Source organism: Mirounga angustirostris, unplaced genomic scaffold (genome assembly GCF_029215605.1).
Source record: "Mirounga angustirostris isolate CCGP_5_RB_7025 unplaced genomic scaffold, mMirAng1.0.hap1 SCAF_6, whole genome shotgun sequence".
NCBI lineage: Eukaryota > Metazoa > Chordata > Mammalia > Carnivora > Phocidae > Mirounga > Mirounga angustirostris.
The window spans coordinates 125,396,428-125,423,429 of NW_026991714.1; the positions used below are offsets into that span (position 1 = coordinate 125,396,428).

General features: G+C 52.8%; 1 protein-coding gene across 1 annotated transcript; it reads right to left on the reverse strand.

The window, feature by feature from the left end:
• Positions 1-374: 374 nt before the first annotated feature.
• Positions 375-26,626, reverse strand: PYROXD2 (pyridine nucleotide-disulphide oxidoreductase domain 2). Its single transcript, XM_045878588.3, is given in 21 exon segments — positions 375-542; positions 1,277-1,397; positions 2,916-3,022; positions 3,729-3,834; positions 3,836-3,884; positions 4,958-5,114; positions 5,355-5,427; positions 6,960-6,985; positions 6,988-7,093; positions 7,514-7,655; positions 9,729-9,826; positions 9,923-9,948; positions 9,951-9,980; positions 11,804-11,875; positions 11,878-11,956; positions 14,331-14,486; positions 19,626-19,699; positions 19,781-19,816; positions 19,819-19,873; positions 22,113-22,132; positions 26,490-26,626. Coding segments are annotated over 21 exon segments (1,731 nt in total). The 5' UTR covers positions 26,617-26,626; the 3' UTR covers positions 375-471.
• Positions 26,627-27,002: the final 376 nt, after the last annotated feature.

Below are 27,002 nucleotides of genomic sequence, written 5' to 3' on the forward strand. Positions count from 1 at the left end.
TAGCAATAGATGAGCCCTCCCCCCCCCCCCCAGGGCAGTCCCCTGGTCTAGCTGGTAGTGGGACTCTGCAGTGAGTATGGGGTGCTTGAATTAAAGCCTTCTGCGGGTCATATGGACTGTTTGCAGCCGAGGTGAGAAGGCTGAGTATCCTAGACAAGCTTATCCCACCTATTATTATTACATAGTCCTATGCACTTACAAATACGCAGAAAAAGCTAACATATAGGAAAAATGCAAATATCTACTCATACATAGAAAATATATTTAAAACCCCCCCACAAACTATCTATATAAAACACTGCTTTTAATAGAACAAAGCCAGTTCATCCAGGAAGTCAGGGGTGCAAGGTTAACAAGTATCAAATGTAACCGGTATGTGGCTTGAGCACGAGGGCTTGTCAGCCCCCAGCCATATCCTGGGGCCCTGACCCAACGGGGACTTAAAATCTCAAGGTCAGAGTTGGTTCAGGGTCACATGCTCTTGGGGTCTCTGAAGACGACATGGGCTGCATTGCGTCCAGCGGCTCCCATGACGCCCCCTCCTGGAAGCCTGTCCCCCGGGAACCTAAGCTGTGCTCACAACCCTGCCCAGGGAGCCCGCAGGGCCAGAGCTAACAGAGAAGCCGAGCATCAGTGCCCACGGGCCACTGCTCATACTGCGGGCATCAGAAGCCCTAGGACGACTATTAAGACAGATTCCAGGCTCACCTCCAGGCTTCTTCCCCCAGAGCTCTGGGCAGGGGGCCCAGCGAGCAGTCCAAGCAAGGGCTCCCCTCAGTCTGGAAGTCAATGTGCTGGGTGGTGAAACTGACTCAGGGTGCGAGGGGGAAGCTGTGGGGGTACAGACCTCTCTGGGACGTGTCCATAAGGAATGGCAGCCTTGGCGAGGTCTGTTAAGCTTGGCATAGAGGCCGGGAAGAATTTTTAAATTGGGAAACGCAACGTTACCAACGTTACCAGCCTGTACTGGTCTAAACTCTGGAGGGGGGATTCAGGGACATGGGTCTCTCTCAGCCCAAAGTCGGCATTTGGAGAGCCGCCTCTGCGACCTATTCTCAGGCCTCGTGAGGAGGAGGTGTGAGCTACCCCGAGGGTGGAGGGTGCAGCCAGCTGGCAGAGGCCCCGGCTGCTCCTCGTTTCCTGAGCGCTAAGAAGCCTGGGTATGGGGGATGACTTGTTCTCGTTCTTGTGGGACTTCCCTGCTCTCCCTCCTCTCCCCCTGCCTGCCGCACTGCCGATCCCAGCCGCACAGGGAAGGGGGCCCCGGGGCACTCACCCGGCTGGGCACCACTTCTGCAGAGATACAGGCCTCAGAGGGGACCGCGGTAGCTGGAGTGCGGGGGCTCAGGGCGGGCGAAGTAGAGCTGGTCCAGGGTCATGGCACAGTGGAAGATGTTCTGCGGGACGCGGGGCCGCAGTGGTTAACGTAGGAGTGTTAGGAGTTTTACAGCCTCTGCGAGTTTCTCCCCCTCCTCCCCTCCCAGGAAGGTTCTTCTCCTTCCAGCATATTTTCTTGGATTCTTATGAAGCAGAAAGTGGAGGGGAAGAGAGAGAACAGGTGCATGTCCTTGGGCTGCAGATGGAGTTTTCCAGAGGCACTTTTCAGGAGGAAAGAAAGGTGAGGAGCATCTTCAGAGTGGGAAGGAACTGAAAGGGGAAAGAAGAGGGAGATTTTAAGGGTTTTATTGAGGTCAATAAATCCTCCTCATTGTGTTTGAAAAATGGAGGATTTGACTTATTTTGGTAGCCTTGGCCAAGAGCCTGGGCCCCCGGGGGTTCATGTCCCAGCAGAGTCACTGTAGATGGCAGACAAGGGGCAGGGGACTCGAGCTCAGTTCTGCTCCCCTGGCCAGGGTCCAAGCAGCCAGGACGTGGGGAGCAAGGGCCAGGGGGGAGGTCAGACTTAAGGGACAGGTCTGGACAAGAAGACTGACACCTGCTGGATGTCACCACAGGGATGTCCTTCCGGCTAACCTCCCAGCATGTCCCAAGCTGACCTCATCCTCCCCTGCTGAGTCTGCTCTCTCCCACCTTCCCCACCTCGGAGGGCGGCATCACCTTCCCTGCCTGGGCCTCCAGGTGGACCCTTCCCGTCACCTCTGCCCTGACCTCTGCATGCACAAGGTACTGAGACCCCTCAGTTCTGCCTGCCCCACGCCTCCCATATCCCTCTGCTCCATTCAGTCCCCACTGCCTGGTCTCCTGAGCTCTATTCCTGGACCAGCGCTGTCCAATAAAAACATACCATGAACCACATATGCAATTTTCATTTTCTAGGAGCCACATTAAAATTTAAAAAGAAACCGGTGAAATGAAAGTCAATAATATATTTTATTTAACCTAATAGATCCAAAACATTATCATTTCAACATGTGATCAGTATAAAAATTATTAATGAGATGTGTTCCATTTTTTTATCCTAAGCCCCTGAAGGTTGGTGGGCAGGTGGCATGTGCAGCCCACCTCCGTTTGGCCTCACCCTACGGGAGCCACCAAGAGCCACATGAAGCTGGTGGCTGCCATATGGACCTGGCCTCCTAGCTGGTCCCTCTGTCCCCAGTGTCAGCAAGGTTTTGATAAATCAGAGAGGCAAGTCCAAGGACGTGCTGCCTTAAGAGGGGAGCTCCCTCTGAAGAAAGCCAGATGGGAGAGGTGGCCACGGATGTCCAGACAGCGGGGGCCATGGACCTGGTGACTTGCTTATCAGGCACTGTCTCTCCTGTCTGATCTCCTCACTCTTTCCCACTCCCTAGGTCAGACTACTTCTCTGTCCCCTTCCACTGTGGTCTCTGCACCATCCTCCCTTCCCGATACAGGCTGGGTGTGGAGGGACAAGAGAAAGCTGAGTGGGCATGCCAGGGGGTGGGGATGCAGGGAGAAGAATGTGACGAGGGACCCCCCGGTCTTATACTCACCCCTCCTGGAAGCCTGAAGATTCTCTCCAAATCAGGTAGTGTGAGGACGTCCCTGCCCATCACGGGACCCTTGAAGCCAGGAGCGTAGGCCTCGATGCAGTCAAACTCTGGGTACCAAACAGCAGAGAAATGAGATGGTGTGAGGAGGAAGAAGGTGAGGCGCTAGGATTGTACAACTTGGCCAGTTTATGAAAATTCATTAAACTACACACTTAAAATGGGCTTATTTTGTCATACGCAAATCATATCTCAATAAGCAAAAAATAAAAACAGTCCATGGGCAAGTAAATAATTCATTACAAAGGCCTGTGGGTCTACCCCACTTTCCCCCCCGCTCACCCCAACCCTAACCACAAAGTTACTTGTCTCCCATGAATATGCAAAGCTTTCTTCATTTCCTCGCTTTGTTCAAGTTGTCTCTTTGCTTGGAATGCCCACTGCTGCCTGGCCAACTCCTATTCATCCTTTTAAACCCAGCTCAAATGTCCCTTCCTTTGGAAAGCTCTCCTTGTCTCTCTGGCAAATAGCTTCCACCTTTGATTCACATAGTACGTTGTATTGTAAGATTGGTTTCCCCCAAACCGTGACTGGACTGTGAGCAACTTAAGGAGAGGAACTGTGTCTTTTAGGCTTTCTTTGCCCAGTGCCTGGCCCCAGCAGGCATTCACTGTGTTGACTCAGGTTCCGTTCGGTACCGGTCGGTACTTCTCTTCCTCTGGGACAGGACTTACCAGGTGTTAATCCTGAATGGGGCAATCAAGGGGGGAGGGGTCCCGGCTGTCACTGAGAAACAGGACAGGCTGCCCTCTTTACCTTTGTCTGCATATGCGTTTCTCTCCTGCTCATCCCACACCTTGCCTCCAGCCAGTGTGTAGGGCGTGTACTGAGTGAAGAGGGAGACGCCATGGCAGCCGGGGGGGAGTCAGGGTGGGGTCCAGCGAGGAAGGGATGCAGAGTTCAATCAGAGGCCTGCCGCAGGGGGGAGGAGAGAGGGTCAGGTGTGAAGAGAAGCAGCCACCCCAAGGGAAGGGGCTGGGAGTGGCTCCAAGGTGACAGGGACCAGAGGAAGGCAGGCCTGGGGCGAGATGAGGGGGTGTCTGCGAGGCTGTGGCGGTTGCTGGCCCGCATGGGCTCCGTGCCCCCTGGGACGGCCCAGACCACCCCGGAGGAGCTCCCAGCCTCAGATGCACAGCCCCCACTCTCAGGTCCCACGTAGCCTCCCTCCACCTGCGTGCCTGTCCCCACCTGTGTCCACCGCCCCCTGCGCTGTGACGGGCCCAGCAGACAGCACACACGGGGGAAGGGCCAGGCCCAGGGCAGCAGCCGTCAGGCGGCCGATTTCAGCCCAGGTTACCCCGTCTGCACACCTTGCCCTGAGCACCTGTGCAAACCAGAGCTGCTGGGGCTGCAGCCACCCGCCAGAGCCCCGACGGTCTCCCGCCCCTCCCCTGCTTACAATGCCGTGTCTACTCGGAGAACACTGCCCTCCAATCTCCAAATATGACCACCTTCGAGGCCGCGTGAAACGCCCTCTCTCCCCGCATCCCTCACTTGCGATGTGTCCTCGGAACCTGGATGTCCACTAGGCATCTCCAGAGTCACTTGTCCAAACCCGAATGCCTAAAGCCTGCTCCTCCCCGCACACACCAGGTTCCCCTTTTTTATAAAGACAAATACCTTCTTCCAGTGGCCCTCATCAGAGGGCACACACTCACCCGATCTCCCTGCTCCATATTCTCTTGTCTCTGATAAGCCGCCTTCATGCAAAACTTCTAAAAGCATTTCCGACCTCCCAGCCCAGCTGGGCCTTTGCACATGACTTTACTTACTCTTCACCTGCCCTGGCCCACAGACTTATCGCCTGGGATGAGCTTCCTCTCCTTGGAACCTAAGTATGGATTTAGGTAGATCCTAAGACACTGTGACTGTTAAGTACCAGGAGGAAGAGGCAATCCCCTCTGTGTCTAGATAGTCACCCACCCCTTCCCCAGCCCGTGTGTGTAGGAGTGTCCCAGGGGACACAAAGCCCAGGGCCCACCCACCTGTGGGAAGGCAGGTCGTCCACGGCATCTTTGAAGGCCTGGTGGGGGAGGAGTGTGTCTTCACAGTTCAGGTGGATGGAGCCCTGGTGATGGGGCAGTGGCTGGCCGCCGGGAGCATTCGGGGCCACCAGGAAGTCAGGCAGCCTGTCGACAGCCACTGAGGGACCAAAGAGGAGGGCGAGGGCCCAAAGGCCTCGGTCCTCGGCTTCCAGGATCCTCCTTCTCTGCCCATCACCCTGCTCACCCAAGTGGTGGATTGGAAAGAAAAAGTATGGGGGGGCAGGGTGGAGGCGAGGGAGTAGAGATGATGATATAAGTCAGTTTTTCCAAAACTGGGAGATTTCTCACTTAGATAATGTCAAAAGAGACAGCTTTGCAATCTGTGTGTGCCTCTTACCATTGATCTTGGTAACAGGTGACTTGGTGTCCAGCTGGGAGATCCTCTCCATGAACTCCTTAGGAAGCCATTTCTTGAAGAAGGTTCCATGAAAAGGCCTGGGGATGGCCGAGGCCCCAAGGGGGCTGCCTTCTTCCTTTGCTCAGGATGGTCCCTCAACCTCCACTGCCAGGAATCCTTTCTATCCTTCAGAGCTCAGCCAAAGCACATCTTCTGTGAAGGCCTCCTGGATCCCTCCTACCCCCAGCTCATCACTAACCACTTCTTCCTTCGAACTCTGCTGGAGCAAATGTAAGTGGTCCACACCAACTCCAACTTTGGATGTGGCCAGTGGCCTGAAGGCCCCTTTCCTCCTCCAGTCTGTAAGCTCTTGAAAGTCTTTTTTTTTTTTTTTTTAAGATTTTATTTATTTATATGACAGAGAGAGGCAGCGAGAACAGGAACACAAGCAGGGGGAGTGGGAGAGGGAGAAGCAGGCTTCCCGCTGAGCAGGGAGCCTGATGTGGGACTCGATCCCAGGAGCCTGGGATCATGACCTGAGCCGAAGGCAGATGCTTAACGACTGAGCCACCCAGGCGCCCCGTAAGCTCTTGAAAGTCTTGATTATCTCAGAATTATCTCGACAAGATGCTTTTGAACTGATGTTTGTTGAATTTTCTTAGTGGAATCACTCAGAAAAAGTGGTGCCTTATCCCCCCAAATAGTCCCAAGAATTGTTGGAAGATCCATACTCATATATATATTATCATATGTTTTGGTGACAGGGAAGGTGCGATCAGTTGCCACAATTGCCCCCAGTCCTCACCCCTCCCTGTATCCACACACCTTTGTAACCTCTTCCCACTGTGACTCTGGGCTTGGGACAAGGTGAACGCTAGCAAGTAGGATGCAAACAGAATCCTGAAAAACACGTGCATGAGTGAGTTTGCTCACTTTTGCCCTCTGCCAGATTGGAGAACATGCCTCACTTATCATACTGGAGGATGAAAGACACATAGAGCAGAGCTGGTCAACCTGGTCATTCCAGCAGGAACGGTCTTGGACCAGCCACAGCCAGCCCGCCTGGGCACATGAGCGAGGCCAGCCAAGATAGCAGGGCCCACTAGTTGACCCACAGCTGTTGGAAGGTGCCTGAGCAAGCCCAGATCAGCTGAACTCAGCCAAGTTCAACTGAACTCTCCAGTTCTGAGTGCTAAGTCAGTATTTCTTATTAAATGCCCAGAGGCTGTGTGGTTGTTTCACTCGGCCTTGATACGGCCATAGATAACGGACACAGACGGTGGAACCAGAATTGGTTAGAGCAGCAAATCAGGGTGGTAGGAAAACTCTGGATTAAAAGTCAGACCTGGGTTCTAACTCTGGTTCTGCCAATTGCCAGCTGCATGGCCTAAGTCACCTCATTCCCCTGGACTTTTCTCCCCACGTGTGAGGCTTCTTCCCTGTTTGCTACCTGCCTGTTAGGTAAGGGAGAGAAGGACTGGCTTCCCCTAGTGCAGAGAGAGCGGGCACTTGCATCTCCCATCCTCATGTAGTCCTGGCGCCCTTGACCAACACCCCCGCTCCCCCATCTTGGCAGACATCTTGCCTCCAGCCCCCAGGCCTCACCTGTGGTGTCAGCTTCAGGAAGCTGGCTGTGGGGATGTGTGGGACAGCACCACTTTGCTCCTCAGCTCCGAGCCATCTTGCAGCACGACTCCTTGGATGCGCCCTTCACTGCTCACCAGCACTTTAGCCACTGTCTAGAGCCCACCAGAGCGAGACCCCGGAAACCCCCCAGGAAGGAAAATACAGGTTGGATCTTGGGGGATCTCCACTGTCTGTGCTATTCCTGGGTGCTCACAGCTTCCGCATCTGAATCCACCCTGCTGGGCTCTGCGGCAATGTGGTGAAGCCTCAGCCCACCCACTCCAACGCAAAGGCTCGGCTTGAATGGGGGCTAGGGGCCAGAGCATTCAAAGGGGGGTGGTCAGAAGAACTGGGACCTGGTTGACAGCTGCTCAGCCATTAATAGGCTGCTCAGCCATTAACAAGCTGCACAAACTTAGCCCCTTGATTCCAAAGCCCCACTTTGTGCATTGGTAAAATGAGGAACCCTCTGAATTTGACATTTGGTTCCATACTGGGATCCATGCAAATAATCGGGGTGGGGGGAAATTCACCTTTTCAGTGAAGATGCTTACTCTGTGTGCGGTGGCTGAGCTTGAGATGGCATCAGAGAGGGCACCCATGCCACCCTGGACATAGCCCCAGGCCACCTGCATCCCCTCCAGGCCCCCCATCACGTGATGGAGAAGCACATACCTGAGGGCAGACCATTGGGGTCAGTGGTTGGAGGTGCGGTTTAACTCCCCAGAGCTCTAGGTGCAAACAGTCTTTTCTTTCTGGTACCTTTAGCCTCTCCCTGTCCCCGTGCTGCCTTTCCCATCAGCCTTTAAATGGGCTCTAGGCTCCTGTAAGGGCTTTTGCCTCACGCCCTACATTCTCTCCCCATGCAAACGTGTCTGCGCGCAGAGCCTTAGCACCAACCACACGGCGGCGATGCCCAAACCCGCAGCCCTAACTCTCTCCTGAGCGCCAGCTACCCAGAGATCCCCACTTGTGTGGGGTTTTCTGGCTGGCAGCTGAAACCCATCTCCTTCTCCATTCCCCAACCTGTTTTTCCTTCATTCTCCCCATCCTAGTGATGGCAGCTTCCGTTTCCCACAGAAAGCTGAGGGCCAGTCGTGCGAGTCCCACCCATGCCTCACCACCTCCATGCCGTCAGGCGCCATAACCCTGCCTCCCAAAGAACTTTCCAGTTCCCCCTCCCTCAGGCCTCTTTCCTGGGCCAGGCCTCTCCTCCCTTCCTTCAACTTCTGCAGTGGTGTCCTCCTAGTTGGACCACCTTCTCCCACTCTTCCTTCCCTGAAGACCTGGAGCCCCATCACAGACTTAGCCAAGTCCTGCCACTTCTCTCCTTGGATGCCTTTGCTGGCTCAACATTGCTCTCAGGGGCATGGCCAGTTTCCGGACATGCCTCCAGGGCTCCAGCCTCATCCCTCACCAAGCTCCCCCTCTCAGCCTGCACCCCTGCCAAAGCAAACCTCCACATGGTCCCGGCTTAGCCCCCAGCATTTGCACGGGCTGATCTGGCAGCCTAGAAGCCCCTTCCTCCTTTGTGTCTGTTTAGCTAATTCCTCCTGTCCTGAGAGTCTCAGATTAAACGTCTCTTCCTCATGGAGGCCTCCTCTGACCCTGGACAGCGTTGCTTCCCTGCCCCACCCCCATCCCAATCCTCACAGAACTCCACTATCGTCATTTGCTCTGTGTCTACCCCTCCTAGGAGGGTCTCAGTGCCCTTCATGCCCTGGCCCTGCACCTGGCACAGGTAAGGGCTCCATCAATATTCACTGGAGGAATTAATGAAGAAACAAATTACTTAAAGGTGCACTTCACACACTGGGCAGTAGCTACGCCTCCCGCGGAGCCACAGAAAAAAGGACAGGAGGCCCCAGTGGAAGATGCAAACTGGCTGGTGGATCATAGAGTTGGCCAAGGTAGGGCAACCATTGCCAACCCCCCTTTTCCATGGCCCTGGGGAATTCGGAGCTGGCTTAGTGTGTGCTGAAAAACCCCTTCCAAGGGTGGTTCTCATCCTTTGAGAGGAAAGCCACATTGACACCTTCTAGCTGCATCTTCTGATGCACTGGAAATGGCCCAACACTTGGCAGCCTCCTCTATCCCAAGACACAAGCACACACACACGCACACACACACCCTCCGTTCCTGCTCCTACAAGGGGCTCATTAAGTCACACCACAGGTACAGACTTCACTGGGTCTTGCTGCCCCCTCTTGGCTCGGCTGTCAACATGCCCCCCTCACAAAGGGAAAGGCAGTGCCCCCCCTCCCACCGCCATGAAGGCATCTGTGCGTGTGTGTCCTGGGACCCCAGGGAAAGGATATGTGGGGGACAGAGGGGCAATGGAACTTTGTGGGAGGAGAAGAGATAGAAAGAGGGGAGAGAGAGAAGAAGGGTAGAAGGGAGAGAGAGAAAAAGGAGGAAGAGGAGGAGGAGGAGAAAGAGAGCTGTTCATGTTGAGCTATCACAGTGGGAGAGAGGCTTTTCTCGCTGGAGCATTAGGGAGAAGTGGCTAAGAAGGAAGATTTTGGAGGCTCAGCTGGGAATCAGCTCTGCCACCACTAGCTGTGTGACTTGGGGCAAGACCTGTCCCTACTCTGAACCATGGCTCTCAGGTGTGGCTTTGAGGGTTCGATGAGTGCCTGGCTTCGTGCCTGGCTCACTGGGAGAGCTTGGTGAGAGACAGCTGTTAGCACTTTTGTTGGGAGATTCACTCTGCTACCGCTGCACCCCACCCCCCTGCCCCGCCCTCACCCCCTCCCCGGAGTGTGGGGACTTGTCATGGCTTCAATCACAGCATCCGTGGCCAGAGTGGCTTTTAGAGGCTCGGACTCAAACCACTGATCCAGCACCTGGGACAGCAAAATGGCAGGGAGAAGGGCATAGGGGCCCCGGGGAGAGAGTCCCCTTCACTGTGGGGTCCAGCCTGAGGCTGGGGAGCCCCTCACCTTTGTAATTGGAGCTGTGAGGACTAATACTGGGGCAGCTGGGCTTCCAGCACATGACCTGAAAGAGAAGACCCATAAAACGTAAATTGGGACAGGAAAGAAGGAGTCATTCCAATCTGCGGTATCTCTGTTCTTATTTCTTTATCTGTAAAATGGGAGTAAATTTCATATCCCCAAGAGCTACTATGAGTTCTCTGGGAAGCTACAATAAGCTACTATTTCATATCCCCCAGAGCTATATAAGGAATAAATGACATATGTAAAGTGTTTGCAAGTTCATAGGCACTGAATACGTTTTAGTGGTTGGAATTATTTTGGGAAAAATGTTAACTTGTACCTTAGTCCCTTACTTCGAACTCTGTGAGGCCCATCCCCCGGGAGGTAGCCAGCTAGGCCCGTCCACAGCTCTGAAGCTGATTCACACTATCTCAGAGAGTAACTGGGCAGTAAGGCCTCGAGGGCATGGATCGTGATCTCTAGCAACTTCAGCCCCAGGGCCTGGCTTAGTGTGTGGCACGTAGCACTTGCTTAATAAATTTTAACGCATGAAGCTCCTCCGACTGGTCCTCTGAGAGGCCATGTCTACTTCTGGCATTTGTGATGGATTCTACCGGTTCTGATCCTTTACTCCTCCCCATAGCCACCCACTTTTCCCAAGCAACTCTGCAGTGCCTCCCACTGTAGCTGGGATGACCTGCCCTGCTCCTTGAGTCTGGGCTCACCCACGTCATTTGCTTTGGCCAACGGGATGTTTACAGGTGGGAGGCAAACAGATGCTTGAAACTGGCCCACACATTGCGCTATGCCTCTGCCATTGACGTAAGATGGCCATGCCTGGGCCAGCCTGCTGCTTCCAGGAAGAGGGTGGGAAGCACCTGGAGCACAGCTAGCCTGGCTGATGTGCCCCACCCATAAACCCCCCTGTGAGACCAGGCCAGACCGGACTGCGCAGACACGTGAGACATAGAGGTTTATTTTTACATGCTACTTGAGTTTTGTAGCTGTTACACAGCACTTTTGTAGCCATAGCTAACTCATTCAGCACTTTTCTAGAATGCAGACGCTAACCTGGTCTTCATATCCTGGAGGAATGGCAGAAAATAGCAGCATGCTTGGTGAAATGTCCCTTCTCATACCCGTGGCAGACATCACTAATTCATCACAGAATTTTTTCTTGCTGAGCCCAAATCTAGCATCCTTCCGGTATGGGGGCATCTCTTCAAACTCTCTTGGCCCCTCTCTCTTCTAGCCAAGACTATGGTGACAAGCTCCATGCAGGCTTCAATCAGCTTCACACGGTAAAACCCGGCAGCATCTCACCTCAGATCTGTAGGATGTGCCTCATCATTTCTTCCCCGGGGTGTCCCTGGCACCATGACAGGACACCCACAGGAACCCACTGGGCACCCATGGATGCACTGCCCAGAAGTTAATGCTCCAGGTGGGAGTTAAACCCCATGGGGCACTCTTTGACCAGTGGGGGACAGAACCTGATGGATAAATGTTTCCCCTTTTTTCTCTTGGGAACGGTCCTGACGTGCACTTCCTAAGGCCCCCTGGGTGGTCCTCCTAGGATCCAGCACCTGTCACCTGTGATCCAATAGCACACCTGGGACTGACCCTTCCTCTTTCCAGTTTCACTCCCCCTTTCCTTGGGGTCACCCATCAAAATGAACTACGTGTATACAAGGCTTCACCTCAGGCTCTATTTCTAGGGCCGCCAGGCTAATATCTGCTCAGCAGAGTGCTCTGGGCAGCCCCTATTCATGGACGGCAGTTGGCAGGCTTATGAAGGCTCAAGCTCATGTCCAATCATCAAGAAAATGGGCTCAACATCCTGAACGTCACTCATCATGCCTGATGCCTGCACTTTGGACTTACCTGCCTGCAGCAGGGGCTTGAGCATGGAGAGCGACTGGAGCCTTTGCAGCAGGGAACCCCTCTGGAAGGCCTCATGTCCACGGGGACTGCATCCAGCAGAGGGTCTATGGCTAATGCCAACTGATTCATGAACGCTTCATATTTGGGAAAGGCCTGGAACAGAGAGCTCTGAGTCAAGGCCCCATTGCTTAGCATCCCACGAGGACATTGCCCCCACGCTCTGACCTCCATCCCATCCCCACATGGCCTGCGGCTCCTGGCCAAGCCTCCGTGGCTCCTCAGGCCTCATGCCCAGCCTTCGCTCAGCTCGGCCATGGAAAATTACTCCCAGTTCCAGGCCTGTGAGCTGACGTCAGCACTAGGGGAGGCCAGAGAGATCTTAAGCAGATGGGCCACCAGGGTGGTGGCAGGGACAAGGGGTTATGCTGGCTGAGACCAGCTGTCAGCCACAGAAAACTGGCAAATATCCTAGCATGTGGTCTCTGTGATAAACCAGAAAACCACTTAAAGTTTCTTCTCTCGGTCCTGTCTTTCCACATATTACTGGTGGAAGTAAGATCTCTTCCCCTGTATTGCAGCATGATGACTGCTCTTTCCTGGTCGTCTGCAAATCTATGTCCTCTTGACATACACAGAAACAGAAGCCTACATCCCTTCACTCAACAAGCCCCAATAACAGAATCCATTTCTTTTCTCTTTTCTCCCTTCTTTCTTTCTTTCTTTCTCTTTCTTTCTTTCTTTCTTTCTTTCTTTCTTTCTTTCTTTCTTTCTTTCTTTCTTTCTTTCTTTCTTCTTTCTTTCTTTCTCTCTCTCTCTCTTCCTTCCTTCCTTCCTTCCTTCCTTCCTTCCTTCCTTCCTTCCTTCCTTCCTTCCTTCCTTCCCTTTCAGAATCCATTTCAATAGTGTGGTTAGAACACACCCTTCCTTCGCTGGGTGGGCGACAGGAGCATGGATGGATGCCTGTTCCACCGGCAGCCCTATCTTGATCCCCAGCCCCCAGCTTTCAATTTTGGTTCATCTATACTAATGAATATATCCATAGAATTTTAATAAGGTTGCATAAACAAAAGTTCTGCACTGAAGTATGTTTGAGAAGTCTTGATAAAAATGACCTTAAACAGCCTACAGTAGGCCCTCCATGTGGCAACGTGAGAAGACAAGACCAGAAAAGGGTTTCCTTACTTTCCACAATGGGATGTGGCCCCTGCCTCCTCCTATGGTCACTAATATGTCAGCCACTGTCCACCAGGCCCAGCAACGCGGCCTCGCCCTGAATCCTCTCCAGTGCACCTGGGCAGTTCAGGGTTTTGAGGAGAGGGTGGAGGCCCTGGCCCCCAACCCACTGCACAGAAAAGAGACCGTTTCAAGAAGCAAGCTCCCCAGGTGATTCTGATCATCAGCCGGCTTTAGAAGCCACTGATTGAGGAGAGATACTGTGGGGCCATGGTTCTCTGGGTTCTACCCAACATTAGATTACAAAAAGCAATGGGATAGGAGTTCATGCTGTGCCTTCAGCTTGTATTTAGGCTTGGTACAAAAATATGTCCCTTCAAAGAATCTATATCTGCAAAACCAGTCACATCAGGTCCGTAACATTATTCAGTGGCTCATATACATGAAGCTACCCAACAAATTCCTTATAATGCAATCCCAAGAAAAAAATGTGTATTCTCCATCAGACGTATGTCTTCCTTCCACCAGACCTGCATGCTCTCATGGACAATTTCTTGCCTTTCTTCCTTCCACCAGACCTGCATGCTCTCATGGACAATTTCTTGCCTTGGGCTGCCAGGGGATTGATGCCAAGTCAAATGAATATTTATTACAATTCTCTTATTCTAAATACTTGGTCCAGTTCATTCTATCCTTAATTGTCTTTGATCCTCCCTTCATCGTTCTTTCTGGCTTCACGGGCTTTAACATTGATAACCACCTGGAGTTCTTTCCAAAAGCAAGAAAGATGGAAAACACATATAGTATAAGTACATACCAGTGGATTCCCTTTTGAAATTCAGCTGGCTGAGACCACCTGAACAGTGGCCTCATACTGAACACACACGGGTTTGAGGGTGTCCAGGGTCCACTGGTCTTTTTTTTTAAGATTTTATTTATTTCAGAAAGAGAGAGAGCGAGCGAGTGAGAGAGAAAGCACAAACTGGGGTAGGGGCAGAGGGAGAGGGAGAAGCAGACTCCCCGCTAAGCTGGGAGCCTGATGTGGAGCTCGATCCCAGGACCCTGGGATCATGACCTGAGCCGAAGGCAGCCACTTAACCCACTGAGCCACCCAGGTGCCTCCAGTGTCCACTGGTCTTAATCAGTGTTCTCCATCCCCTTCTCTTCGAAGTGCCTGGGATCAGAGGCTACCTCAGACTGGAGCCCTCCTAGGGCAGGTGGAATGGCCTGTCCAAGACCTCATGGTCTTTGGACAACATGTTCTTGGATGACTCTAACCAGGCCCAATTCCTTTCAAAAGCCACCTACATGCTGGCGAGGGAGAAGGAGATCTGTTGCCGGTCCCCTTCCCTACCTGGGCATCTTTCCATGAGAACTGGGCAATCTGCTTCTGGTTTTCCTCAATGTCTGTGCCCAGAAGAAGGGAACTGGGCACCTTGCTCCCCATACCCTCTTCCAGCATTGGGGTAAAGGAGTAGGGGTTTCGAAGACGAAGCTTCAGCCCGTATTTCTGCAGAACATAGATAGCATAGCAACATTTTAAGGGGTCTGTGTCCTCTGCCCTTGACCCTCCTCCGATTGTGTTTGCAACCATTTAGGTACCTGCATACAGTTCCCCAAGGCAGGCGGTGCTGCTTCTTATTTTTTAATGTAAGTGTATAAAAAGCGCTCTTGCCCAGGCATCCTTTGGCAGGCCACATCACACCACCCCACACCACCCCACACCATGCCATGCCATGCCACGTCATACCACACCATCTACACCCCACCATGCCACACCATGCTACCCTGATCACCTCACAACAACTGTAAGTATATCATCCTCATGGTACGAATACAACAGAGGCTCAGTGCAGGGAAGTAAGTTGTCAAAGGTCACCTTAGGAGGTGGATCTAGGTTTCAAAACCACATCTCTGTGACTCCAAAGCTCTGGCCCTCAGCACTAGTCTGTAACTACCCCCACTTCAGAAATAAATAATTAAAATGTGAAAATCCATACTTAGAAGATAGATAAATTATTCACATCAAAAAATTTTATTTACTTTGCAGACTCATTTACTCCAGGGTCACTTTAAATGGAAGTTCCCTCTATGTATTTAAAATATGATTTGATTTACAAATATTTGACTGGCAAACAGAACTTTCCAAGAGCACAGCTACTTCTTCGATGGAGGTACAGATAAAACAAAACGGGCCTGTGCTAGCCCCACAAATAAGACCTACTCTTCCCACTAGAAACATCTTTCCCGAAACCACTCTACTGAGGTATGACTGACATACTGAAAGCTGTACACATTTAACGTGTTTAGCCTGATGAATCTGGCATCTAGAGCTTCTTTCCCAGCTCCCTCCCCTCTGTGAGGCTCTGCTCCCATTATCACCTGAGCAGCAAGGCCTCCCTTACACACCCAGCACTTCCTGCCCCCTCAGCCTGCTTTCTTTGTCTCTGAAACACTCACTGCCACCTGGCTAATTGCATACTTAGTTTCCCCATCTCCCCCGGGGTAGACTGTGAGCTCTGTGGGCTCAGGGGCATAGTCCCTTTGCTCAGCACCTGAATGTACTGCAATCAATACGCATTCTGTTGACTGAACAAATGAATGCCATGTTGCAGACAGGGGACATGTCCAGAGACAGAAACAAGATCTGTGAGGAGAAGTTCTGGAAAACACAAGGAAACCAAAAAAGCCTCTCCAACAATTACAGCTGAAGTTTCCCCAAGCCAGAGATACTCCAGATGGCGGGATTGCCATGGGTGGAACATACTGTGGAGGTGAATCCAAACAGTGGTAGGGGTTTGGGCTGGGAGACTTCCAGGGTTCTTTCTCACACCAAGATGGGGAAAGCTGGAGGAAGTTCCAGCCTGGTTTCCTTCAGGTTAGTAAACTCTTTCTCACCCAGGAAGTATCCTAAGTTTCTCCTTTTCCTTCCCCCTCATCCTGTCCATTACCAAGTCTCACTGGCCCAGTCTCTCCAGAAGTTGTATGCTTCTCTCCATCTCCACTGCCCCTCATGCCAAGCTGCCATCTTGTGAACCACTGCAGCCACTGCCTTGCCCGTCTCCCTGAGACCACAGCTGCTTCCACCACATTCCATGCCACCCAACATGTGGACTGACCTTTCCTGAAGTTACAAACCCCACCCCTCACTTCCTCTGCCCATGGCACTCCAGGATAAAATGCAGTCCCTCCTTCACAGCCTACAAGGCCCTATCTCAGTTGGCCCCCCAGCCCCTCTCATATACCATCTGCTGCCCCTCTGCCCATCCCTCATCTGCTTTCTTCCACCTTGGGCCCGACCATCTTTACTTCCCTCTGCTCAGGTGACCACAAGGCTGCTAACTTCTTAGCATCTGCATGTCAGCTCAAATGTCACCTCCTCAGGAAAGCTGTCCTGGTTGGGCAGTCCAGGCTGGACCTCTGGTCCCTCACTATCATATTGCCTTGTTTTCCTTTCTTTGGGGGTAACACTTCCTCTACCTGAAGTCCTCTTACTAAGAGCAGAAGCCTTGCCTCCCTCCCTCACCGTGGTATCCCCAAGGGCTTCTCCCAGTGCGGGACACAGGGCAGGGCCTCAGAAGCATTTACTGAATGAATGAATCAATACCCCACCCCAAATAAGGGACCTAAGAGTTGCTTCAAGTATAACTAACTGAATATGAGTAATTTTTTGTCTGATTCCAGGACTTTCTCATAAATTGGACCTTTGTCATCCTTGGTGGTTTTAATTATGTGGTGTCAGAATAGAAAGAGGGATGTTAAATCACCATTAGATTTGTTTACATCATGCAGTTCTCCTCTTATAAAAACAGAACCCTTCTTCTGATTCCCCCATGAGAGTTCTCAGCATGCACAGCCACCCTGGGTGGAAATTGCTAGGAAGGGACCAGGTGTATACGAGGGACGAGAGGTAAGAGAGATTCAAAAGGTGTGGTGCCTGGCCCCACCACCGTCCTGCAGAATCAGCTCTCAGATCAAGGTCCCTCAGGGTCCCATCAGTTTCCAAGGTTGTTCCGATAGACCTGAAAGTTTGAGAGCCCTGCCTTAGGTTTCTGGGAATAAAGCAGGAGCACAGCGATCTGGCTGAGACCCAAAAGATTATTAGTGAGGGAGGGAAGGGGTTGCCACTTGAATGGGGCCAAGGCTGGCTCAGGGAGAGCTGGACGAGGCAGCTGCTTGCTGACGTGGGAGACAAGACCCCATCAGGGCAGAACTCTGCCCTCTCAGCCTGGAGTCCACTGCTTAATGTGGGGCCACTTTTAAAGCAAACCTGTGATCTAGTGGACAGAACCAGGAGGTGATCCAATCTGATGCTCTCATTGACAGCTGTGGAAACTGAGACCCAGAAGACAGGCCCCATGGAGGCCCCATGTGGGTGGGGGAATCCATCCTTGGCTCAGGGATGGGAAGAGGGGCAGTGGCACCAAAGGAAAGACTCACACTTTAGGTGAGAGCTTGGTCTAACTGGGGACAGGCCCCTAGCGGCCAGACCTGACAGGCAGTAGCCAGCTACAGGGCCCCGGGAGGTCCTTCTGGAGCTTGAGTTTCTCAACTGCCGCCCGGGAGTAATAATGCTAGCTGCCAGTTATGCGGTACTGACCATGGCCCAGACAAACCTATTCACCACCACAATAGCCTTATGAGGTGGGTACTATTACCATCCTCATCTTGCACATGGGGAAGATGCGGGGCCATGAGGCAGCTAATAAAACCATCAGGCAGGTTTTCAAAACCAGCCTGTTAGGTCCCAGAGTCTGCAAGCTCAGCCCCGTCCTCCGCCCAGGCCGGGCTGCAAGGGGAGCTCCTGTCTGTGACCTCGTCCGCTGCAAACCGCAACGTGCTGGGACGCGTGAGGCTGAGCAGGACTGCTCTGGGATGACTGTGCCAGCAGACGGTAGCCCAAGAACGGGGAGAAGGAGGCAGGTGCACCTGGTTCAAGTTCTCTGTCATTTCCTAGTGTGTGAACCTAACTTCACAGAACCTTGGTTCCCTCGTCATAGAACGGGCCGCTAACATTCTTGTCTCACAGGTGAAGACCGATAGCTAGAGTGTTAGAACTTGTAGCCCAAGTTGTAGCACTGCTAAAATAACTGCTCTTTACTGTTGTTTGGAGATGGAACATTCCCAGAGGTCAGCTGTCTTCCTATAGACGCTGTCCAGCTTGTCAGTGTCTTGTTAGAGAAGGTGCTCCGTACTCCACAGGGGGTTAGTTCTGTGTATCATGAAGCAGGACCGTTCTCTCCCTTGATTTGAGCACCATGCACCATGCAACCCAAGGTCAGAGATCAAAGCATATACTCAATTCAGTGAGGGGTTTCCTAGTTAAAGGAGCCCTATGACAGAAACCATTTTCAAAGGAGTAACTTTTTTTTTTTTAAGATTTTATTTATTTATTCGAGAGAGAGAGATAGTGAGTGAGAGAGAGAGAGCACACATGAACAGGAGCAGAGGGAGAGGGAGAAGCAGACTCTCCTGCTGAGCAGGGAGCCCGACATCGGGCTCGAACCCAGGACCCTGGGATCATGACCTGAGCCGAAGGCAGACACCCAGGCACCCCTCAAATGAGTAACTTATTTTTATAAAATGAATAGTCACGTGAAATTTTCTGTTCTGTGATCCTGAGTTTTGTAAGTTAGATTTTTCAAAAGGAGGGTCTACCCACAGCCCCCACCCCTAGCCACGTCTGCCACCATGTATAATTGGTGCATTTGCAAGCTGTCTTCAGCTATAGTCTGGCATGGACTGAAGACTGGAGACCCTTGCCCAGGCCTTGGCTAGACTTCATCAAGTCCTGCCTATGGGTGGCTCACTCGCGCTCTCTCTCAGTCTCTCTCTCTCTCAGGAGGCAACAGTGATTGAATGTCTTATTAACTTCAAACTTTCAATTTAGAGCAAAGTTCGTGCTAAAATGCTCACAGCTTCTCATACGGATGACACACAGGACCCTTTTTTCTGAGTGGAGGTGACAGAGGCACCAAGCAGGGAGAAGTTGAGTGGGCTCCAGGAATGTGGTCACCAAGCTTCCGAAAGAGGCAGTGGGGCTGACAGGAATCTGAAAGGACAGGGGCAGAGTTGGGCCAGCCTGTGGACTGAGGTTAAGCTGACTAGAAGTTAACAGGGGGCACTGAGCGTTCTCAGGACTCCCTAAAGCAGCCCAGGAGTCAGAGGAGGTGAAAGTCACTGGGCGCCAAATATCTGCTCAAGCTGCCTACAGTGGTAGTAGGATCTAAAGTTTAATGAGGGCAGAAATCAGGCTTTTGTCAGAGGCCCAACGCTTCAAGGCAGGTCCCCAGCGAGGGCCAGGCGAGACGCCGGGAAGTGATGGGGCCGGGCAGAGCTGGAACCCCAGTCACATGCAAGGCACCAGCCACGGCCGCATGTAGGAACATGGGCCTCATGTTGACAAGGCTTGTCTTGCAAAGACGCCCAATTTTTATGTGAAATTTTCCATTTTTAAGACACTGGGTAGGTCAGACAAAACCCAACTGTGGGAATGCACTGAGGAGAGCATGTGGGGTAGACAAACCCTTGGATGGAAGAGAGAACCCAGGTGCAGGGAACCATGTGGGGCAAAATAGGGAGACTTCACCCCAGGTTAGGAAGCTGGAACTGCCCCCTCCCCCACCTTTGGGCCATGGGGGAACTCTACCTTCAGCTCCAGGTCGGTGTAAATCTGTGGCCTCAGCAGGCTGAGGAGGTAGGACGCTCGGGAGAACTTAAACCCTGAAACGGAATCTGGTGAAGAGGGTCACCAGCGGTCACCCACAGTCATGCCCCACCACCCCATCACCTCTCAGGGCTCACCTGGGATGATCTCCTCTGGGACAGCTGCACCTCCACCACAGGGCGTCTCTCGAAGACTGCTGTGTTCACCCCCAGTCTCTGCAGGCACGCTGCCTGGGGGGCACACAGGGCCCTCCTTTCATCCCGGGGGCCGACCTGCCAGCTCAGGGGCCTCGCTACAGGGCCGCCCCCTGGCTCATGCTGTTCCTGCCTCTGGAATGCCGTTCCCTTGCTTCCTCCGTGAATTCCCACTTGCCCAGATGTCTCGTAAGATGTAACATGACTGCTCCTGCCCCTCCACGTCTCAGGGGCGACCTTCCCTCCTGCATGGCCTGGTGGCTCTCTCAAGTCCTACTACACCGTGCCCAGCCCTGCCTGGGGTGCCCAGCTCCTCCGGAGGGGCGAGCCTCATGCCTCCCCACAAGCACCGAGAGGCAGGGGTGCCTGGGGTGCTCTGTCAGTGAAGCGGTTGCCTTCGGCTCAGGTCACGGTCCTGGGGTCCTGGGATCGAGTCCTGCGTCGGGCTCCCTGCTCAGCGGGAAGCCCACTTCTCCCTCTGTGGGCCGCTGCCCCTGCTTGTGCTCATTCTCTCTCTCTTTCTGTCAAATAAATAAAATCTCTGACAAGTAAATAAAGTTCACTTGCCAGACACTGTTTAATCCAGCCCACAACCCTAGAGGTGGCCACTATGACTCTCCCCATTTCACAGATGAGGAAACGGAGGCCCAAGGTTAATGGCTTGCCTCAGGCTCACGGAGCTCCTGAGTAGAGGTGTTGGGAATTGAACCTAGAGGGTCTGGACCGAGATCTATACTCCTGACCCATCCCAGCAAGGAAGAAAACAGCAGCCCTGGCACTGGGGCGCAGCCTGGCCCTCAGAGGTACGCTGTGCTGTTCTCGCATTAGGCACGAGCAGCCTCACAGAATGGTCTGAGACCACTGAAAATGGGATAGAGCAAGACCACTTCGCAGTTTTGCCTGAGTACAAACATGGGCTCTGAGTCACCCACAAAATACCCCCCACCTCCTCTCGCAGCCAAAATAAGTGGCCACTACTTCCTTACCAGTCACCCCCTCCTGTTCCTGGCCCCCCTCCCCAGTAGATAAGGTTTATCAAGATGCCCAGTCACAGGGGGTGTTCCTGCTTTCTGACGGTATCCAATCTAGAGCAAACCCTATTCCTTAGACTGTCCCCCCAGTCACCCAACCAGAGCTCAAATCCTAGAACAGGTTCTTCCAACCCCCTCCTTCCTGAGCCACCTCACATCCCCCTGCTCCCCGGTCCCCCACAGCCGGTCATCCCCTGACTCTGCAAACTGCAGGTCTGTGCCTGGGGGGGGGCTGGGTCTTGGGCCGAAGGGGCGGACACCAGCCTCCCCGGGGCTGAGTCCCCGTCTGCGAGGCTTTGTGTGGCAGGTCCTCGAAGCACATCATCTGTTCGCTCCACAGCAGCTCTGTGAGTGGGTGTTTTTATTCTCATCTTACCATGGCTCAAAGAGCCTCAATGACTTGCCTTGACCTTCACAGATAGAAAGTGGCAGAGCTGGAGGACAAACCCATATTTATAATTACATAAAATCAATGTTTTAAATTACTGATCAGTTGAGTTATATAATGCTCCCTGTAAAATGTTCAAGTAAAACTACTATGTCAGGGAAAGTGTTTAGATTTAACACTAGTCTCATAGCCCTCCCTCCCTGAAGTGCTGAGTCGTCCTGTATGGATATCCTAAAGCTGCCACTGCTTCAGGGAGATGTTCCAAGTTTGTCTTGTGAACACCCTCTAGCACACATGGTGGCCTCGGAGGGGTACCGGGACCAGAGTTGGAGAAGCACAGCCTCAGGGTACCCCTGGCCTGGCTCAACTTTGGACAGAGGAGCCAGTGGTGGTGGGGGCAGGGCCCTGCCTCCCCTGCTGGACTGGCTTCCTCCCTGTCGCCGGGGTACACTTGGGGCTGTGTAGCTGCTGGGTACTTCAGCCTAGACCCAGCTGGGGAGCACGGGGGCCACCCGTAATCTGTAGTCGGAGGGCCCCACCTGGCCCCAGCTTCCCAGGCTCTAACACGTTCCTCCGGCTATGCCACTTACGTATTTTCCCATCTTGTCACCATCTTGCCTCTGAATGTCCCCTGACTATCCCAAAGTTGTGGGGGAAATGCACGTTAGGGGAAGGAGAGGAAGGGGAGCTCCTGATAGCCTCCTTAACTACTGCGGACACCCATTTGACAGCCATGGGTCAGTGCCAGGGAGAGACCAGCCGGCCCCCCCTCTCTCCTGGCCAGCACCCTGCGGCTTCTCAAATTCCGGCTGACAGCCACGTGTGCAGGGGCTGGGGCAGCGGGGGAGGCACTCACAGCCACCAGCCCGTTGTGTCCTGCAATGAGACAAGGGGGAGGAGGAAAGCAGCAGTGGTCAGCGGGCAGACAGACACACTCCCTGGGGAATATGGTCACCCATCCCTGTCCCCATGCTCGTGAAGATCGCGGGGAGGTAGCCGAAAGTACCACCTGTACCTGGATGTTGTAATAGCGTCTAGCTTGATGCCATAAATCACCTGGTTTGTGGGGAGTCAGAAAACCCTGGTTCTTGCCCTAGCTTGAGAAAAGTCCTGTCACCCTGGCCTGGCCAGTGGCTCCAGGCTGGAGTGAGGGACGAGGAGAAACCCACAGTCATCAGACAAAAGCTATCTCATGAAGCCTTGCGTTGCTGGGCTTCTGTCCCTTGGGGAGGAGCAGGTGACTGGTGGAGAGCATGTCAGTTTCCTGGGCAGGAACAGAAGGGAAGCGTGGCTGCTCCGCTGGCGCTGGACCCCCTCGCTGGCTTGGAATCACCATCCAGGTGCATGCTGGGCATGCGGACGGCTGCCGCCACACGCGGCTTCTGCTCAAGTGTGGTCCACTCTAGTGCCCCAGAGGCTTTAGTCCCATGGCTTTGTCAATCACCAATATTCCCCAAACCAGAACAGTTCAAAATGAATTAAACACATACAGCTTCAACATGTGCTAAAGGAGTGCCGGCTGGTTGGGTGAATTTATCTATCACATATATATATGTGTGTGTGTGTGTGTGTGTATGTATAATGTGCATATATATATATATATATATATATATATATATATATATATATATATATATATATTTCTTTTCAAAAATCTTAAGAGGGCTGCCCCTGGGTTGGGAGCCCTAAACCTGACTTGGGATTCCAGGTTCCCCACCAGGCCCACTGCTGGCAAGTGTGTCTCCTGCTCTGAGAAGCTTTAGGATCATCTAAGAACCTGTATGAACGATGATTCACAACCCCTCCCCAGAGTCGGCTCGGCAGGGTGGAGGCAGGGACTTGGGATGGATTTCTCACAAGGCCCCGGGGTGGTTCTGATGCAGGTGGTCAAGCACGGCCAGGGGCCGGGAGTGTCTCCTCTTGCCTCACTCTCAGGATAGTGTAGCTGCTTATGGAGAAGCCCTTGTTGGGCGGAGAGCAGGCCTGGGTTGTTTTCAGGTAGTGGGGACAGGTCTTGTCTGGAACACTTGGCACGCGTTTCTCCTTGGTGACAGAAGGTCACTCTGAGTCTTCAAAGATGTCAACCTGAACCCAGTGTTCGTGCAAATAAAATGTTCAGCCATTAATTTGACAAACATCCATAAATAGGAGGCAGTGATGACCCACATGACGGATTTCTTCATGGCTGAGCTGACTTTGTTTTACATTTTCCATACAGAGACACCCAGAATTTTAGAGGTCACTGAGCCAACTTCTCTTCCATTAAAGGAATCTCTGAAATAGTTTTTCAACCTTCTTTGACCACGAGCCACATGAAGAAGTGCGTCTTACCCTGTGACCTGGCCTGCACCCCACATACAAATGTATCCACAGAAACAAAAGTTTCATGAACTCATATTAACTCACCATGTGATAAGCATGTGATGATCTATTTGATTATATTTCATTTAAAAAGACGGGTTAATATACTATTTTTATGTACTTTTGAAAAGTTTCTTAAGGTTTAAAAGCTTTGCTGGATGGGATTCATGAGCGAGTTGCAGCCCACAGTTTGGAAAGGCCTGCTCTCAAATATATACATCAAATTAAAGGCCGACTGTCCTGGGCTCAACCTGGCTCCTGCTATTTACAGGACGTGGCCCTCAGAGAGTCATTCTGACCGGCCATGAGCTTCAGGCTTCTTGCAGTGTTGGAGCAAGAATAACCAATAATATATGTAAAGCACCTGACCCTCAGCAGACTCAACGATAAATGGTAGCTATTTGTCTCTTAGATAGTGCTGATCATAAATCTTGGAAAACTAATAAAGGCTTCCATGCAACTGGGTCCAGTTCAATCATCACATGAGCCCACAAATGCACAAACAGCCCTCAAATGACAAAGGTCAAGATTCCAACAGCCCCGGACCCTCGGCCCTCCACCACTCCATCCCTAGTCCTGCCTGAGCCCTCCTGGGGCTGCTGGTGACCTCTCCTTTCCCCCTGAGGGGGTCTGAAGCTGCAGACTCTGATCATCTCCAGCCTGACTCCAGGGATCCTCAGCTAGCCAGGCATGTGGGGCTCTCGAGAGAAGCCGCGCTCTGAACACGGGTTCTCAAGTGTGGCTTACAGCTGCCTGCACTGGACCCGCTCCAAATTCTGGTTGGATGCGCTGACTTCCTCTCAATCCTAATCACCAGGGATAGGGCCCAGGAACTGCCTTTTAACAAGCTCCTTGGGTCATTCTTAGGCATATTTAGCCAAGGCACTAATTAGGGTTTGTCTTCAAAGTGGCCCCCAGATACTCGTGTGACCTCAGGGAGCAGAGCTAACCCTTCTCTCAGAAGATGCCACTCTGTCCCTCACTTGATTCCCAAATGCCCTTAATTAAACCGGGCTGCCCTGAATGCTCAGCAAATGAAGAAACAACATCAAGGAAAAACTCACACCTGAGACTCATACACGTATGGGCAAGTCACCTACGCCTCTGGTGACCTGGAGTCAACCCTCTGTGCCAGGAGACAGCAGGGATGTGCTGTCACCAAGGCCAGAAAAGCGGGGGTGGGGGTGGGGCATGACACCTTCCCAATCAGTGAAGCCTGGAGCTGGCTTCCCCCGGCCAGGATGTTTGTGATGCTCGTCAAACACCGCCATTATTGAAATTTAGATTATTATAAACTTACAGTGAAATAAATTATATTAAAAACACAGGCAATAAATACTCAAAACTTGTCACTTCCTCATCGTTTTTCCAGTTTACCATGACCTATGCTCCTGCAGTTCTTCACCTCTGAGCAGCCGTCAGCGGCCGTGCCTCTCTCCCAAGTGCACGCACAGGCCCCTCACGGTGGCAACTTGAAAAAGGCCGTGGTGGGAGCACTTGAACCACGGAAGCCAGCCGACAGCACCCCTCAGGGCTTGGCCGTATTACTCTGTTGACGGTTCCGTGTGAGAAAGTGATGGAGAAAACACGAACGATGCAGATGAAACCCGGCCGTGCGCTGTGTCTGCAGCTCTTCCGCGGCAAATGGCACAAAACCTCGAGAGAATCTTCTCCCAGTGCGGGAGAAATGTCATCTGACGGAGCAAAGTCTCTCCCATCACCGGAGGAGTGAAGTTCAGGTGTGACTGTTGCTTCCCGTCGGTTCTACTCTTTAAAGGCAGGGCAAACGGAAAACCACGTTCCCTTCCGAGCCGGCCTGATCGGTTGGGAGTAAGCACAGGTTTGCTGCTAAGTTTAGCAAAAATCACAGAAATTTGGTGAGAGCCAACTGGCTACCTGGAATTTAGAGGATCGTGTATCTTCCTTGTAAACGCGTGTGCTATACTTCCTCTATTTCAGCATTTATCATAAGCTTCCGTATATATGCCCACACACATTTTCCCTGGAGGGGCGACTACAACATTTCCTGGCCACGACTGCTCTCAGAGCATACGAGAATGAAGAGCTGGCAGGACAGGATGCACTTTAAAACGGTGATGAGCATCTTCTTTCGATCCTGCCATTGTCTGTCTGTCTAAACCCAGTGGGAGAGAATACCAGAAGTTGAAATTTGGGGCCCCCTGGGAGTGTGAATGGAAGGCTCTGAGCAAAGACAACCTGGTCCGGACCCTGTGGCCTCCCACAGTTACGCGGCGGAATCGGACACCCTGCAGCCTGGGCGTCAGCAAAGTGCAGTAGGACCGACCCTATGTGCCCCAGACAGGCAAGACAATGGGGGCTGTCACCCTCTGCAGACATGCACTAGGATCTCTGTGACTCATTTCTATTTTTTCCTAACTCCCAGTTTCCTTGGGGGAATGGGTAGTCCTAGTGGTGAGGTGGTGGTGACCAGAACTCAGGGCACTCGGGGTGGCTGGATTTCATGGGTCTTTTATGGCAAGCTCTTTCTTTCCAACCCTTGCGTACCATCTGCTTTCCAAGAGTGGTGGCAACTAGCTAATTTTGCAGGAGATACATGGATACTCCTGAGCTCACCTATTCCTCCCTGGTCATTCTAGAAGGGCAGACCTGAGCCTAGAGAGGTCAAGAATCTGCCCCAGACCACGAGCAAGTTGATGGCAGCCCCACAACCTCGGTGTCTGCTCACAGACCAAGCGGACTTTCCACCACCGCCCCTGCTCTGGCCCAAACCCCGGCCAGCCTGTGCCCAGAGCAGAGGGAGGTGGGGGGCTTGGGGATGCCCCCCCTCAGCCCCAGGGGCTCTGAGCAGGGCTGCCCTCCCTGGCCCTCAGCTCTGGCACAGCCCGTTTACCTGCTCCTATCACCATGGCATCGTACTCAGGCTATAGGCATCCCCTGGCTTCCCAGTGAGCTCGTCTCCAAGCCGGGCAGGGAGAGGCACCCAAGGCCCTGCCGAAACCTGGGCCACTTGCAGCCATTTCAGCCCAGCAGTAGGCCAGGAATTTGCTTACAATCAGCTTTTGTGCAGCCCAGGTGGGGGGAGGGTCAGGGAGCAAACAGGAAGAGAGGAGAAGCTGCAGTCCAGCTGCCGTACTTGGCTTTGGGCCATGAGGACATGCAGCTCACGAGTCCACACAGGGCAGAGTCTCAGGAGGCCGCCCGTTCACCGTGCTGAAGTTGGGTCCCCTCCAGGCCGCAGAGGAGAGCCACTGTGCTGGTCACTCTAGGGCTCCCACGTGTGAGGTGCTGTGCTCACGGAGGCCCCAGAACTCCCGTTTCATGGACGAGGGGCACTGAGGCTTGGAGAAGGGGGGGCGGAGGTCATGCAGCCAGTGAGCAGGTTGGTGGGGCCCCCTCCCCAGCA